At 43.3% G+C, this 17,918-nt stretch overlaps 1 gene segment (V, D, J or C); it reads right to left on the bottom strand.

Annotated features, from left to right (window-relative positions):
* Positions 1-4,233: 4,233 nt before the first annotated feature.
* LOC124013602 lies at positions 4,234-5,095 on the bottom strand. The segment is given in 2 exon segments: positions 4,234-4,833; positions 4,985-5,095. Coding segments are annotated over 2 exon segments (369 nt in total).
* Between the last annotated feature and the right edge of the window lie 12,823 nt (positions 5,096-17,918).

The following is a 17,918-nucleotide window of genomic DNA, read 5'->3' as shown; positions in this document are numbered from 1 at the left end:
CGTAAAAGATTATAGTTTTGGGAACAGAAAAGTGTATTGAGATCAAATGTTTCACCGATGAGAAAATGTGCAGAATTTCGGCCAAAATCGATCTCGTTCCATGTTCTCCCACTACCGGCCACTGGGCTTGTTCTACCATATTTGGTAGTGAGTGGAAACGCCAAGCGGATGCTTCACTTATATACATCTGGCGAAATATCTGTCTCATTGTGGCTTGATCAAGTACAGCTATGGATGGATCATACCAACTTCCCGAAGCAAACATGACTGCTCAAGAAAACCAAGGCCACTTTCACTTTCCCTTCAATTGAAATGTTTTAAATTGAACGTGAAAAAGGTTTGAGGACCAAATTCGTAGTTTCAACGAAAGATACAACTTTTGGTCAATATGTAGCGGAATACTCAGTATACTCAATACGTTCCGTTCCGTTGTGTCCCTTGACAAAAACAAAACGTTAGCGCCCCCTGACGGAGCTTGTGGTTAGATCTAAGTCTGACCAGAGATACAGTATCTTAGGTCTGACTATGTATTGTACGAGTTTGAAGCTGTTCACTGGCTGGCCATGTAGGCAGGCAGGATGGTATGTTATGATAAAGGACACCGATCATGTGGGAGGTTATGCATTACCTTGGATGGGATACCCATTATGGTGGTAGGAAGGAAAGTCTAATCCTGCCACAAGGGTAAAGACAGGCACCAAAGGGGAAGCAGAAGAGCAAAAATAAATAAATATAGAAATGGATGTGTATTGATGTGTATACAGGGCTAATCTGTAAAATAGACCTTGGTCTTTTTTTGAACCTTTATTTAACTAGGCAAGTCAGTTAAGAACAAACTCTTATTTTCAATGATGGCCTAGGAACAGTGGGTTAACTGCCTGTTCAGGGGCAGAACGACAGATTTGTACCTTGTCAGCTTGGCAATTTGAACTTGTAACCATCTGGTTACTAGTCCAACACTCTAACCACTAGGCTACCCTGCCAACCCAAGCATGACTCCCTGTCAAATAAAGGTAAAAATAAACAGTTACATGCACTTTGGCTAAATTGTTTAACATGACCACACAATGCAATACGGTTCCATATACTGCTGTAATGTAAATTAAAACTGCACTTGTCTATATTTTTTATTTGATTTATTTCACCTTTATTTAACCAGGTAGGCCAGTTGAGAACAAGTTCTCATTTACAACTGCGACCTGGCCAAGATAAAGCAAAGCAGTGCGACAAAAACAACAACACAGAGTTACACATAAACAATTGTACAGTCAATAACACAATAGAAAAATCTATGTACAGTGTGTGCAAATGCAGAAGAGTAGGGAGGTAAGGCAATAAATAAGCCATGGAGGCAAAATAATTACAATTTAGCATTAATACTGAAGTGATAGATGTGCAGATCGGGATGAGGTAGTTGGGTGTGCTATTTAAGATTGGCTGTACAGGTACAGTGATCTGTAAACTGCTCTGACAGCTGATGCTTAAAGTTAGAGAGAGATATATAAGACTATATATGAGGTACAATATGGAATTGTCTCTAAAAAACTCTAGTTCTAGTACTTGTCAGGGTGCAGGGTGTATTTTTCCAATAGTCTATCTTCTCTCCATGTTTGTCTTAGCTTGAAGACCACTCGAATCACTCATCTAAAAAGCTGCTGTCTGTCACATACCAAAGCTAATATCACTGAGTTATAACATGAGATGCACCAGCTATTTTCTGCTCCCCTCTAGTGGTCAGATACAGTAACGACGCTTGGTCAGTTTTGAGGAACGAGATTGGTTTGGCTATTGTGTGGAGTGTTTGAGCAAAAGAAATATATGCAGTGGTGAGAACTTAAAGAACTTAAGTTCAAATACTTTCAAGTACTACTTATGCAGTTTTTTTGGGGTATCTGTACTGCACTATTCATATTTTTGACTACTTTTACTTTTACTTCACTACATTCCTAAAGAAAATTATGTACTTTTTACACCATACATTTGAATTTTGAATGATTAGCAGGACAGGACAATGGTCTAATTGACATACTTATCAAGAAAACATCCCTGGTCATCCCTACTGCCTCTGATCTGGCGGACTCACTAAACACATGCTTCTATTGGTATCTTTACTTTTACTCAAGTATGACAATTAGGTACTTTTCCCCCTAACTGAGTATATGCAAATAATAAAATACTTTTGGGGAAAAGTTATATCTACAGTATTTGATAGGAGTTAAGGGTTTGACATTTTTTGGTCATCATTTGCAAATTATGGTGGAAAATAAGTATTTGGTCACCTACAAACAAGTAAGATATCTGGCTCTCCAATAAATGTCGTTCCTCTTCATGATTGTGTCCCACTTGTTGTTGATTCTTCACAAAAAAATACAGTTTTATATCTTTATGTTTGAAGCCTGAAATGTGGCAAAAGGTCGCAAAGTTCAAGGGGGCCGAATACTTTCGCAAGGCACTGTATATATATTTAACAGTGGGTTAACTGAACAGGCAGTTAACCCACTGTTCTTAGGCCATCATTGAAAATAAGAATTTGTTCTTAACTGACTTGCCTGGTTAAATAAAGGTAAAATAAATAAAAAAAATATACAGTGGGGCAAAAAATTATTTAGTCAGCCACCAATTGTGCAAATTCTCCTACTTAAAAAGATGATAGAGGCCTGTAATTTTCAACATAGGTAAACTTTGACTATGACAGACAAAAATTAGAAGAAAAAAAATCCTGAAAATCACATTGTAGGATTTTTAATTAAATTATTTGCAAATTATGGTGGAAAATAAGTATTTGGTCACCTACAAACAAGTAAGATATCTGGCTCTCACAGACCTGTAATTTCTTCTTTATGAGGCTCCTCTGTCCTCCACTCGTTACCTGTATTAATGGCACCTGTTTGTACTTGTTATCAGTATAAAAGACACCTGTCCACAACCTCAAACAGTCACACTCCAAACTCCACTATGGCCAAGACCAAAGAGCTGTCAAAGGACACCAGAAACAAAATTGTAGACCTGCACCAGGCTGGGAAGACTGAATCTGCAATAGGTAAGCAGCTTGGTTTGAAGATATCAACTGTGGGAGCAATTATTAGGAAATGGAAGACATACAAGACCACTGATAATCTCCCTCGATCTGGTGTTCCACGCAAGATCTCACCCCGTGGGGTCAAAATGATCACAAGAATGGTGAGCAAAAATCCCAGAACCACACAGGGGGACCTAGTGAATGACCTGCAGAGAGCTGGGACCAAAGTAACAAAGCCTACCATCAGTAACACACTACGCCGCCAGGGACTCAAATCCTGCAGTGCCAGACGTGTCCCCCTGCTTAAGCCAGTACATGTGCAGGCCCGTCTGAAGTTTGCTGGAGAGAATTTGGATGATCCAGAAGAAGATGGTCATATGGTCAGATGAAACCAAAATATAACTTTTTGGTAAAAAGTAAACTCGTCGTGTATGGAGGACAAAGAAGGCTGAGTTGCATCCAAAGAACACAATACCTACTGTGAAGCATGGGGGTGGAAACATCATGCTTTGGGTCTATTTTTCTGAAAAGGGACCAGGACGACTGATCCGTGTAAAGTAAAGAATGAATGGGGCCATGTATCGTGAGATTTTGAGTGAAAACCTCCTTCCATCAGTAAGGGCATTGAAGATGAAACGTGGCTGGGTCTTTCAGCATGACAATGATCCCAAACACACCGCCCGGGCAACGAAGGAGTGGCTTCGTAAGAAGTATTTCAAGGTCCTGGAGTGGCCTAGCCAGTCTCCAGATCTCAAACCCATAGAAAATCTTTGGAGGGAGGAGTTGATAGTCAGTGTTGCCCAGCAACAGCCCCAAAACATCACTGGATCTCTAGAGGAGATCTGCATGGAGGAATGGGCCAAAATACCTGCAACAGTGTGTGAAAACCTTGTGAAAACTTACAGAAAACGTTTGACCTCTTGTCATTGCCAACAAAGGGTATATAACAAAGTATTGAGATAAACTTTTGTTATTGACCAAATACTTATTTTCCAACATAATTTACAAATAAATAAATAAAAAATCCTACAATGTGATTTTCTGGATTTTTTTTCTCATTTTGTCTGTCATAGTTGAAGTAGACCTATGATGAAAATTACAGGCCTCTCTCATCTTTTTAAATGGGAGAACTTGCACAATTGGTGGCTGACTAAATACTTTTTTTGCCCCACCGTATGTTACGGGTCATGTCCTCCCCCCTAGACTGTGTGGATAAATATTGTCTGTTATCATGTGAGTATGTACTACTGTGATGTATTAGTGTTGGTGGGAAAAGGGGATAACCAGAAAAGGGGGTTTGTAACAATGACGATGGAGAACATGTTCTGAATGATGCTTTCTAAACTTATTCAAAGTTGACTTCACTACTGATCAGTGTTCCATGTCACGGTCTCTTCCCCCTCAGCACCTGCAGTAGGTCCCAGCTGTATCAGTACAGTCACTGTGCAGTCTGACTGAGGGAGGTTTTAGTACAGCTCTGCATCACTGTGTGAACACTGGACCATTGTGGTAACTCTGACAGTAGTAATCTCCTGCATCTTCAGCCTGGATTCCACTGATGGTCAGAGTGAAGTCACTACGAGATCCACTGCCACTGAACTTAGATGGAATCCCAGACAGATGTTGGTTTGAAGAGTGCATCAGGAGTTTAGGAGCTCCTCCAGGTTTCTGTTTGTACCAGGCCATACAGGTGTAATCACCAAAACAATCATTAGATACAGTCACACTGGTTTTACAGTTTATAATAACTGTATTTTCTGGGAGAACAGCTTTCACTGTTGGAGTCTGAGTCACAGTGTACTGTCCTCTGGATTCTGAAACAGAGACATTTAGGACAATTTAATTTCAAACATGTTTTTGTGTACATTTACATTTATCTAATTCTATCAAGGTAGAGACAATATTAAGACTACATACTTCGATAAGAAAGTCATTTTTTAAGAGCTTTAAGTTGTAAAATCTTACCCTGAATGAAGAACATCAATATCCACAAAAAGCTCATGGTAAAAGTAATTGTTGAAGTTCTGTTGTCATGAAGGACTGCTCTGTCATGAAGTGATAAACTCACAGGGTTATAAACACTTCCAGAGCACTGAAGCATGTGCTGTCAATGCAAAGCGTCTTGTATGTAAATCATCTTCCTGGACAGTCAGACTTTATTAATACATGTTGTGCGATGTGATGTAGAAACCTGATAGCTATGTAATCACAGACATTGGTTCATATATAAGTGCTGAGTGGGGACTGATATTGTCACGCGGGACTAGGTGTGTGCAGGAATCAGACGCAGAGAGAGAGTAACGGAGTAAAGTGCTTTACTATTGCACGCCAAACTGATAAGCCCAATACCATACAGGGTGCAGAACACTATACCAGACAACCCAAAACCACAGGGTGTCCAGTATAGAAAATAAAATACACCACGACCGAATATGTACACACGTAACAAAGACAATCCCGCACAAAACAAGGGCGGGTCAAACTACTACATATAGGGAAGCTAATTAAACCAAAATACACACAGGTGAAACTAATAAGACAACTAACAGACAAACGAAAAAGGGATCGGTAGTGGCTAGTAGGATGCTGACGACGACCGCCGAGCACCGCCCGAACAGGCAGTGGAGCCAACTTCGGCGGAAGTCGTGACAGATATATTGATTAAATACATTAGAGTTCAGAGGCCTTGCTTTTAACAAAGTTAACCATTTTCACTGTAGTGTCCAAAACATCTTTCAAGCTGTCAGGCATTCTCTTGGCAGCAAGAGCCTCTTGCTGGATGTTGCAGTTTACCCAAGAAGCATCGGGAGCTACTGCTTGCACTGGTGTTACCACTCCGCTGTCATGGATTTTTAGCCATCAGTACAGATACCAACATGAGCAGCAGCTACATTTGACTACATACAGACCATTAGTAGAATTCCCGCGAGAGAGTAACGGCTAATGTGATTGGATGTTAATTATTTGACTAGGCTACCTGTATTTGACATTGTGTTGTTATTTCGCTGAACACTAGATGGTTTCATTTTATTTTTGGCAGTGAAACGAGGCTACTCAGGCGAGGGGAAAAAAACAGTTTGAAAAGGTGAAGGAAAAGAAATGTACTTTTTTAAATTAACAGTTATTATTGTTTTAAAAAATGTGAATCACTTTTTTATTTGGTGTACCCCCGACGGAAATGCGCGTGTACCCCAGTTTGGGAATACCTGGTGTAGATAGTGTATGTATATAGTGTATTATAGATAGCAGGGTTGGGGTCAATTCATTTAAATTCCAGTCAACTCAAACCCAAACTCCAATTCAAAATGTTCCTCATTGAAAAGCTTTGAAGAGACCCGGAATTTGAGTTTTGCTGTACTTCCTGAAATTAACTGGAATTGACCCCAACCCTGCTTGATAGTGTATGTAGTATCTAATGTTGTGTCATGACTGAGTCCAGCATCATGTATCAAAATAGTTATAATGTTAGAATATCACATCCATTTAAATCAGACATTTGGTTGAGGTCCATATGAGGCCTTGTTTTGGGGGGCTGAAGTGATTGAAGTAATGTTGAGGTCATAACACCTTTTGTTTTACTTCTGTAGATCTTGATTTATATAAGGACAGGTATTGTGTTTCAAATCATTGAATAACTTGTACATACACTTTCAGGCCATAATACATACTTTAAGACAACCATAATGATGATGATCATGGTCATGTGATCTCAATGATCGCTTTCTAACCATATTGTCACATGTCACAGTTGACCTCAAATAGCAACCGGTGTACACATTACTGCTGGTTTTACAGTTCAGAGAGACTGTCTGTCCTGGGAGAACAGTTTCCTCTGTAGGAGTCTGAGTCACAGTGTACTGACATCTGGATTCTGAAAAAGAGACATTTAAGAACTCATTATTTATGTGATATCATTTGGCCGTGTAAATCTCTAATGTCAAATGTTCTCAATTTGAGGCAACATTAAAATGAAACATTTCAATAAGAAAGTGATTTTTACACCTATAAATTGTAAAACCTTCCCTTGAATAAAGAACATCAATATCCACACAAAGCTCATGATGAAAGTCATTGTTGAAGTTCTGTTGTTATAAAGTACAGCTCTGTCATGAAGTGTTAACTCAAAAGGCTATAAACACTCTGTCAGGATTTGATCAGGGTTGTTCCGGTTTTGGCCACTAGATGCCCCCATTGTGCATTTTGACCCTTTTGTTTTCCCTTGTTCCCAGTTATTATTTGCACCTGTGCCTCGTTTCCCTTGATTGTATTTAAACCCTTAGTTTTCCCTCAGTTCTTTGCTCTGTGTTTGAATGTTAGCACCCTGCCCCAGTGATGCTGTGAACAGTTGTTGCGCCAGTTGGACTCGCTTGTGGTATGCTGTTTATGGTCTTGTTTATTTATTTTTGATTATCTTTTGAGGCCCTTTTTCTGCTGTACCTACCACTTTGTGGATTTACCCTTTTGACTTGGAGGATTACTTTTGTTCTCTTGGAATTACTTTTGATGTTGTGGATTTATATTTTTGCCTGAAATTTCCTTTTTACTTTATCAAACACCGTCTGAAGTACTGCTGTGTCTGCCTCATCTTCTGGGTTCTGCCGACCTATTAGTGGCTAAGTGAGTGTTTCTCACGCCGCAGACCCAGTTTCGTAACCGGGGCCTGACACACTCCCAGAGCACTGAAGAATGTTCTGCCAATGCAAAGTGTTTTTATGTAAATAGCCTTCCTAGTACGGACCCATATTCATAACTGTTAACTATGATACAGATATGGGTTATGGTATCAAATTATTGTCATCTTTCAAAAATCTCATAACAGAAATATATAATCTGTGTTCAATGAATTTACTCACGTTAGCAGTTGATGTTATTCTTCAATAACACCGAACCCAAAGCAAATCTGGGAGGAAAATGGGTTTATTCAAAGAGGATAAATCATAGATGTAATTTCTTCCCTGTCCTCAGTGATTCTCTCCATAGAACAAAGGGCCAGGATGTAGTTTATTACCCAGCCCGAGCCTGTAGTTGACCAATTAGAATTCCTTACAATATAACTGGGCCAATGGCCAAATAACAAGTATCCTATTTCAGAAGATATATTCCTCCCATGTCTCTGACCAATTGCTCATTAACTCCCTATGACAGAAAACACTATTTCAATTGATCATCAGTACTCTATTGACTCTATCATCTGTCAGGATTTGGCCAGGGTTGTTCTGGTTTTTGGTCACTAGATGCCCCCATTGTGCCTTTTGACCTTTTGTTTTCCCTTGATCCCCATTATTATTTGCACCTATGCCTCGTTTCCCCTGATTGTATTTAAACCCTTTGTTTTCCTCAGTTCTTTGCTCTGTGTTTGTATGTTAGCACCCAGCCCTAGTACTCTGAGAACTCTTGTTGATCCCGGTGGACTCTCTTGTGGAATTCTGTTTTTTGTTCTTGTTTGTTTGTTTTTGAGTATCTTTTTGAGGCTTTTTGTGCTGTGCGTTCCACCTTGTGGATTTGCCTTTTTGTCTTGGAGGATTGCCTTTGTTCTTGTGGAATTCCTTTTGAGGTTGTGGAGTTACATGTTTTCCTGAAGAACTTCATTTTTTACTTCATTAAATACACCGTCTCAAGTACTGCTGTGTCTGCCTCATCTTCTGGGTTCTGCTGACTATTCGTGGCTCAGTTGGTTTAGTGACTGTTTCTCACTCCGGAGACCCGGGTTTGTAACCGGGTCCTGACCATCCCTCTGTCTCTGCTCTGTGTACTTAACTTCAAAATATTCTTACATTCAAAACAGAACTATCGCTAATGTATTATACTAGTTACTTCATTTCTATCAGACTCTATTGTATTATACTAGTACTTCAGCACTATCGGTCCCTATTGTATTTTTTTATTTGACCTTTAACCAGGTATGCAAGTTGAGACCAAGTTCTCATTTACAATTGCGACCTGGCCAAGATAAAGCAAAGCAGTTTGACACAACAGAGTTAAACATGGAGTAAAAACAAACATACAGTCAATACAGTAGAAAAATAAGTCTATATACAATGTGAGCAAATGAGGTGCGATAAGGGAGGTAAAGGAAAAAATATATACGAGTACTTCGGTACTATCGGTCCCTATTGCATTGTACTGAAGTACTAGTATATCAGTCCCTATTGTATTTATATTTTTGCCTGATATTTCCTTTTTACTTTATTAAAACACCCTCTCAAGTACTGCTGTGTCTGCCTCATCTTCTGGTTTCTGCCGACTATTAGTGGCTCAGTTTGCTAAGTGACTGTTTCTCACGCCGCAGACCTGGTTTCGTAACCGGGGCCTGACACACCAGTATTATAGAGTAATAGAAGTACTAAGTGACCCTCTCCTAATGTTATAGAGTAGTGGTAGTACTAAGTGACCCTCTCCTAATGTTATAGAGTAGTGGTAGTACTAAGTGACCCTCTCCTAATGTTATAGCGTAGTGGTAGTAGTAAGTGACCCTCTCCTAATGTTATAGAGTAGTGGTAGTACTAAGTGACCCTCTCCTAATGTTATAGAGTAGTAGTTCCTCTCCTTCTGTCAGGCACAGTGTCTCTGCTTCCCCCTCCGAGCAGCTCCCTTGGGGCTCGGCCACACTGGCCTTCCTGCTGAGTGGCTACTCCCTCCAGGGGACGATGGTGAACTGGGCGGAGGTGAAGGAGGGGGTCCTGACCACCACAGAAGAGAAGAGTGACCGCTACAGACGCAGCAGCACCCTGACCCTGAGCAAGGCACGCTGGGAAGAGGGAGAGGTGTACACCTACAGTATCGCCCACGATGACACAAGTGATTCAGCTGCCTTCCGGAGAAGTCACTGTAGTGTCTAGAGTCCCCACATGGTGCTAGTTCTGGAAACATTAGTGTTTTGCAGTTGAATGTTATAGTATAATCAATAATACAACACATGTTGTGCTGTGTGGTAAAATAAGTAGCGTTGAGATTAAATAGTACATATGTTCATGCCTCTTGAGTTCAATTAAATCCTGTTTGGATTTGTTTTTAAATAACCACAAGAGTTTATTTAATCATGATTCCAGTGATCACTGTCTCATGAATCGGCAGCACGTTTCATACTAATTGATATCAATCAGCTTCTTTCATTATTTAGCATTGTAGTTTATAGCTAATCGTGTTTTCAAACAGAATTAAAAGGGCATCTGACCAAACAAATACTCTGCAGTCATTTCTACAACTGAATGATCCTGTTATTGTAACGGCGTTCTTCGTTTGTGGAAAGAGTCGGACCGAAATGCAGCGTAGTTACTCATGTTCTTTAATGAATGAAATGACATGAAATAACTAAACAAATACAAAAACAACAAACTGAACGTGAAACCTAATTACAGCCTATCTGGTGAAAACACAGAGACAGGAACAATCACCCACGAAATACAAGGCAAAACCCAGGCTACCTAAATAATGTTCCCAATCAGAGACAACGAGAATCACCTGACTCTGATTGAGAACCGCCTCAGGCAGCCAAACCTATACAACACCCCTAATCAACCACAATCCCAATAATACAAAAACCCCAATACGAAATACAACAACATAAACCCATGTCACACCCTGGCCTGACCAAATAATAAAGAAAACACAAAATATTAAGACCAAGGCGTGACAGTTATACTGTAACAGCAATACCAGTGATAATTAGTTCTATCTCTCCCCCAGGGCTCTGTTCTTGGCCCTCTCCTATTCTCGCTATACACCAAGTCACTTGGCTCTGTCATAACCTCACATGGTCTCTCTTATCATTGCTATGCAGACGACACACAATTAATCTTCTCCTTTCCCCCTTCTGATGACCAGGTGGCGAATCGCATCTCTGCATGTCTGGCAGACATATCAGTGTGGATGACGGATCACCACCTCAAGCTGAACCTCGGCAAGACGGAGCTGCTCTTCCTCCCGGGGAAGGACTGCCCGTTCCATGATCTCGCCATCACGGTCGACAACTCCATTGTGTCCTCCTCCCAGAGCGCCAAGAACCTTGGCGTGATCCTGGACAACACCCTGTCGTTCTCAACTAACATCAAGGCGGTGGCCCGTTCCTGTAGGTTCATGCTCTACAACATCCGCAGAGTACGACCCTGCCTCACACAGGAAGCGGCGCAGGTCCTAATCCAGGCACTTGTCATCTCCCGTCTGGATTACTGCAACTCGCTGTTGGCTGGGCTCCCTGCCTGTGCCATTAAACCCCTTCAACTCATCCAGAACGCCGCAGCCCGTCTGGTGTTCAACCTTCCCAAGTTCTCTCACGTCACCCCGCTCCTCCGTTCTCTCCACTGGCTTCCAGTTGAAGCTCGCATCCGCTACAAGACCATGGTGCTTGCCTACGGAGCTGTGAGGGGAACGGCACCTCAGTACCTCCAGGCTCTGATCAGGCCCTACACCCAAACAAGGGCACTGCGTTCATCCACCTCTGGCCCTCGCCTCCCTACCACTGAGGAAGTACAGCTCCCGCTCAGCCCAGTCAAAACTGTTCGCTGCCCTGGCCCCCAATGGTGGAACAAACTCCCTCAACGCCAGGACAGCGGAGTCAATCACCACCTTCCGGAGACACCTGAAACCCCACTCTTTAAGGAATACCTAGGATAGGTTAAGTAATCCCTCTCACCCCACCCCTAAGTTTTAGATGCACTATTGTTAAGTGACTGTCCCACTGGATGTCATAAGGTGAATGCACCAATTTGTAAGTCGCTCTGGATAAGAGCGTCTGCTAAATGACTTAAATGTAAATGTAATTAGTGGTATTTGATAATGAACCTCTAAGATCTGCTCTCAGAACTTACACTGCTAAACAGTTACTTTCCATAACAGATATTTACAATGTTTAAATCTGAATATGATTTTCTTACGTTTCAGTAATGGTTTTCAACAATGTGTAGTCTACATTTCATTTCACCAAGTCTTCTCAAACAATCAAATGATTTACTTATTTAGAATGTATTGACTTAAATGTATTTATTTAGAATGTATTTATACAAAATGTATTTATTTAGAAGTCCTTTATTTATTCAAATCAAATCAAATCAAATTTTATTTGTCACATACACATGGTTAGCAGATGTTAATGCGAGTGTAGCGAAATGCTTGTGCTTCTAGTTCCGACAATGCAGTGATAACCAACAAGTAATCTAACTAACAATTCCAAAACTACTGTCTTATACACAGTGTAAGGGGATAAAGAATATGTACATAAGGATATATGAATGAGTGATGGTACAGAGCAGCATACAGTAGATGGTATCGAGTACAGTATATACATATGAGATGAGTATGTAGACAAAGTAAACAAAGTGGCATAGTTAAAGTGGCTAGTGATACATGTATTACATAAGGATGCAGTCGGTGATGTAGAGTACAGTATATACGTATGCATATGAGATGAATAATGTAGGGTAAGTAACATTATATAAGGTAGCATTGTTTAAAGTGGCTAGTGATATATTTACATAATTTCCCATCAATTCCCATTATTAAAGTGGCTGGAGTTGGATCAGTGTCAATGACAGTGTGTTGGCAGCAGCCACTCAATGTTAGTGGTGGCTGTTTAACAGTCTGATGGCCTTGAGATAGAAGCTGTTTTTCAGTCTCTCGGTCCCAGCTTTGATGCACCTGTACTGACCTCGCCTTCTGGATGATAGCGGGGTGAACAGGCAGTGGTTCGGGTGGTTGATGTCCTTGACGATCAAAAACAATCCAAAACAATCGTGAAGCCTTAGGGCTATGTGCCACAAACAAAGACAACTTCCTACACAGAAAGGAGGGAATGAGTGTGTTAGTTAGGGACCTGAACCACAACCCCCACACCTGAGGAGTATTGGGGTTAATGAGCTGCCCTGCACAAAGGCAGCTGTCAGACAATGTTCAGGAGATTCAAGCCAGCAGCGGGAGAGGACAGGTGCCCAAGGCTGTGCTCAGTCACACAACTACCACTGCTGTGTCTGGGGAGAAGAGACTGGATGAGTGTGTCACTGCTCAGGAAGAGCCAAATGGAATGACCCTACTTGTTGGGATGAAGAGCCGAACGACGTGTGAGTGCGTACCACTGGTTTCCAGTATGATGACATTATTGATTCAGCTTTATCTGCTCTCCAGACGTGGCCTGCTACAATAAGACAGCTGAGGCTATAACTACCACATCGGAAACCCATGATGCCTACGCAGAGTTTACGACCGATCCATGACAAACAACTATATGTCACGCTCTGACCATTATTTTAGTTGTTTGTTATGTTTTGTTTGGTCAGGGTGTGATATGAGCGGGCATTCTATGTTGCATGTCTAGTTAGTCTGTTTCTATGTATTTTGGCTTGATATGGTTCTCAATCAGTGGCAGGTGTTTGTCGTTGTCTCTGATTGGGAACCATATTTAGGTAGCCTGTTTTGTATTGTGGTTCGCGGGTTATTGTCTATGTTATAGGATAGCACAGTGTTTCTATAGCAGTCATGGTCGTCTTGTTAGTTGTTTTGTTTAGTGTACTTTGTGTTTTTTCGTCAATCATTAAAGTATGCATTCACACCACGCTGCGCTTTGGTCGACTCCATACGACGATCGTGACACTATGGACTCTATGTAGGCCTATGTGGTGGCCAGTCCTGTCCTTGTGTTTTGTTCTGTGCTGCTTTTATTCTGTAAACCCCTTTTTAATACTGAGAAAATATATTATAGAGCCAATAACACTGTGTGTCTCCTGCCTATGTCTGTGGTGTTGGGATTGAAAGAACTGTCTAATGTACTGTATCTCGTTCACAGATGTAACCGTCAGTAACCTGCTCATGAAAATAGTTAATATAATGCTAGATGATCAAATCCATATTTAGTTGTGAGGTTTATATGGGAACATGTTATACAGGGCTAAAATTAAGAAATGTTTACGTAATATTGCCCTTTTTGTACTTCTTATGGACTACTGGTATTTTTAAATATACAAATAACTTTTATACTTTCAGGTCATTGTCACAATTATGAGTGAAGAGGTGTGGAGTCAGGCGCAGAGAGCAAAGATGTGGGAAAAACAACACGCTTTAATGTCCCGAAACACAACATGTGCAAAGTGAAAACACAAATGAACAGAAATATAACCGGACAGCGTGTAACCCAAAATACAACAAAATACACTCAACCAACAAACAGACGAACAAGCCCGCACGAAACAGAAGCGGGCTAAACAGACTATATATACCCTATCCTAACAACCAAACTAGAAACAGGTGCTACCAATTAGACAAAACTAAACGAACACAGAACAACGGATCGGCGATAGCTAGTAGACCGGCGACGACGACCGCCGAGCGCCACCCGAACAAGAAGGGGAGTCACCTTCGGTAATATTCGTGACAGTACCCCCCTCCTGACGCGCAGCTCCCGCAGCGCGCCGACGTCGGCCTCGGGGACGACCCGGAGGCCGAGGCGCTGGGCGATCCGGGCGGAGGCGATGAAATTCACTCAACATGGATGGGTCTAGAATATCCCTCGCCGGAACCCAGCACCTCTCCTCCGGACCGTACCCCTCCAAGTCGACGAGGTACTGCAAGCCTCTCACCCGGCGTCTCGAGTCCAGAATAGCTCGTATCTTGTACGCCGGGGACCCCTCGATGTCCAGAGGGGGTGGAGGAACCTCCGGTACCTCATTCTCCTGCATGGGACCAGCTACCACCGGCCTGAGAAGAGACACATGAAATGAGGGGTTAATACGATAATACGAAGGAAGTGATAATCGATAACAAACCTCATTTATTCTCCTCAGGACTTTAAATGGCCCTATACACTGCGGACCCAGCTTCCGGCAGGGCAAGTGGAGAGGCAGGTTACGGGTCGAGAGCCAGACCCTGTCCCCAGGTGCAAACACGGGGGCCTCACTGCGGTGACGGTCAGCGCTCTTCTTCTGCCTTATACTAGCTGGACTGCCCTCCAGGTCTCCTTAGAGCGCTGTACCCACTCCTCCACCGCAGGAGCCTCAGTCTGGCTCTGATGCCACGGTGCCAAGACCGGCTGGTACCCCAACACGCACTCAAATGGTGACATGTTGGTAGAAGAGTGGCTTAGTGAATTCTGGGCTATTTCTGCCCAGGGAATATATCTTGCCCACTCACCTGGCCGGTCCTGGCAATACGACCGCAGAAACCTACCCACCTCCTGGTTAACTCTCTCCACCTGACCATTACTCTCCGGGTGATACCCTGAGGTAAGGCTGACCGAGACCCCCAGACGTTCCATAAATGCTCTCCAAACACGGGAGATAAATTGGGGGCCCCGATCAGAAACTATATCCTCGGGCACCCCGTAGTGCCGGAAGACATGGGTGAAAAGAGCTTCCGCAGTCTGTAGGGCCGTAGGGAGACCGGGCAATGGGATAAGACGGCAGGACTTAGAGAACCGATCCACAACGACCAGGATAGTAGTGTTACCCTGAGAGGGGGGAAGGTCAGTAAGAAAATCCACCGAAAGATGGGTCCACGGCCGTTGTGGAATGGGAAGAGGTTGTAATTTACCTCTTGGCAGGTGTCTAGGAGCCTTACTCTGGGCGCACACCGAACAGGAGGAAACATAGAATCGCACATCCCTCCTCAAAGTGGGCCACCAGTACTTCCTCTCAAGACCTCTCACGGTCCTATAAACACCTGGGTGACCCGACGAGGGTAGACAATGAGCCCATCGAATCAATTGATCACGAACAGCCAGCGGCACGTACCTACGACCCTCCGGACACTGTGGAGGCGTAGGTTCCCCCCTTAGTGCCCGCTCGATGTCCGCGTCCACATCCCATACTACCGGTGCCACCAGCTTAGCTGCCGGAATGATGGGAGTAGGATCGATGGACCTGTCCTCAGTGTCATAGAGTCTTGACAGCGCGTCAGCCTTAGTGTTGAGGGAACCTGGTCTATATGAGACAGTGAAATTAAATCTGGTGAAAAACATGGCCCACCTTGCCTGACGAGGATTCATTCTCCTAGCTGATCGGATATACTCCAGGTTACGATGGTCAGTCCAGATAAGGAAAGGGTGCTTAGCCCCCTCAAGCCAGTGTCTCCACACCTTCAGGGCCTTAACCATAGCCAACAACTCCCTATCCCCCACATCATAATTCCGCTCCACTGGCCCGAGTTTCTTAGAAAAAAGGCACAGGGGCGGAGCTTGTGGCACACCCGAACGCTGTGAGAGCACAGCTCCAACCCCAGCCTCGGATGCGTCCACCTCTACTATAAACGCCAAAGAAGGGTCCGGATGTGCCATCACCGGCGCCTTAGTAAACATCGCCTTCAACTTATGAAAAGCTCCGTTCGCCTCTGCTGACCACTGTAAACGCACCGGTCCCCCTTCAGCAGTGAGGTAATAGGGCAGCTATCTGACCAAAACCCCGGATAAACCTCCGGTAGTAATTGGCAAATCCCAAGAACCGCTGCACCTCCTTTACCGTGGTCGGAGTCGGCCAATTACGCACGGCCTTAACGTGATCACCCTCCATTACCAAACCAGAGCTAGAAATACGATAACCCAGGAAGGAAACTGATTGTTTGAAAAACTCACATTTCTCCGCCTTCACATACAGGTCATGCTCCAGCAGTCGTCTAAGAACTTTACGCACAAGAGATACATGCGCAGTGCGTGTAGCGGAGTAGATCAAAATATTGTCAATATAAACCACTACACCCTGTCCGTGCAGGTCTCTGAGTATTTCATCCACGAAGGATTGAAATATAGCTGGAGCATTCTTTAAACCGTATGGCATGACGCGATACTCATAATGGCCCGACGTAGTACTAAATGCAGTTTTCCACTCATCTCCCTTCCGAATACGCACCAAATTATAAGCACTCCTGAGATCCAGTTTAGTGAAGAACTGCGCTCCGTGAAATGATTCCACTACCGTAGCAATGAGAGGTAGTGGGTAACTAAAACCCACTGTGATGGAATTTAGACCTCTATAATCAATACACGGACGCAAACCACCATCTTTTTTCTTCACAAAAAAGAAACTCGAAGAGACAGGTGACATGGAGGGCCGAATGTACCCCTGTCCCAGAGCCTCGGTGATATAATTTTCCATAGCCACCTTCTCCTCCTGAGACAAAGGATACACATGACTCCTGGGAAGTGCAGCGTTAACCTGGAGATTTATCACGCAATCCCCCTGCCTATGGGGTGGTAATTGGGTCGCTTTCTTTTTTACTGAAAACAATAGCCAAATCATCATACTCAGCTGGAATGCGCACGGTGGAAACCTGGTCTTGGCTCTCCACCGTTGTAGCACCGATGGAAACCCCTACACACCTGCCTGAACACTCATCAGACCACCCCTGTAGAGTTCCCTGTTTCCACGAAATTGTAGGATTATGAATAGCCAACCAGGGAATCCCCAGAACAACTGGAAACGCAGGTGAATCGATAAGGAACAAACTAATTCGCTCCTTGTGATTCCCCTGCGTAATCATCTCCAACGAAATTGTGGCTTTCTTCACCAGCCCTGACCCTAATGGTCGACTATCTAAAGAGTGCACGGGAAAAGGGGGGGTTTACTTTAACTAACGGAATCCTCAACCTCTGAGCGAGTCCGCGATCTATAAAGTTTCCAGCTGCGCCTGAATCTACCAGTGCCTTATGCTGGAGAGAAGGAGAATAATTTAGGAAACAAATTAATAGAAACATGTGACCAACAGGAAACTCTGGGAGAGTGTGGTGCTTACTCACCTGGGGTGACCGATGAGTATTCTGCCTGCCCTCATGATTCCCAGATGAATTCCTCCAGCACCGACCAGACGTGTGCCCTCTCCGGCCACAACTGGTACAGGAGGAGCTTCCTCCTCCGATCTCCCTTGATGCGGTACCTCCTAACTCCATCGGAATAGGGGCAGGAGGATCAGGAGGTAGAACTGACAA

Source organism: Oncorhynchus gorbuscha, linkage group LG25, assembly GCF_021184085.1.
Source record: "Oncorhynchus gorbuscha isolate QuinsamMale2020 ecotype Even-year linkage group LG25, OgorEven_v1.0, whole genome shotgun sequence".
Classification (NCBI taxonomy): Eukaryota; Metazoa; Chordata; class Actinopteri; order Salmoniformes; family Salmonidae; genus Oncorhynchus; species Oncorhynchus gorbuscha.
The sequence above is the reverse complement of the archived record's forward strand: the minus strand, read 5'-3'. Positions and strand labels throughout refer to the sequence as shown.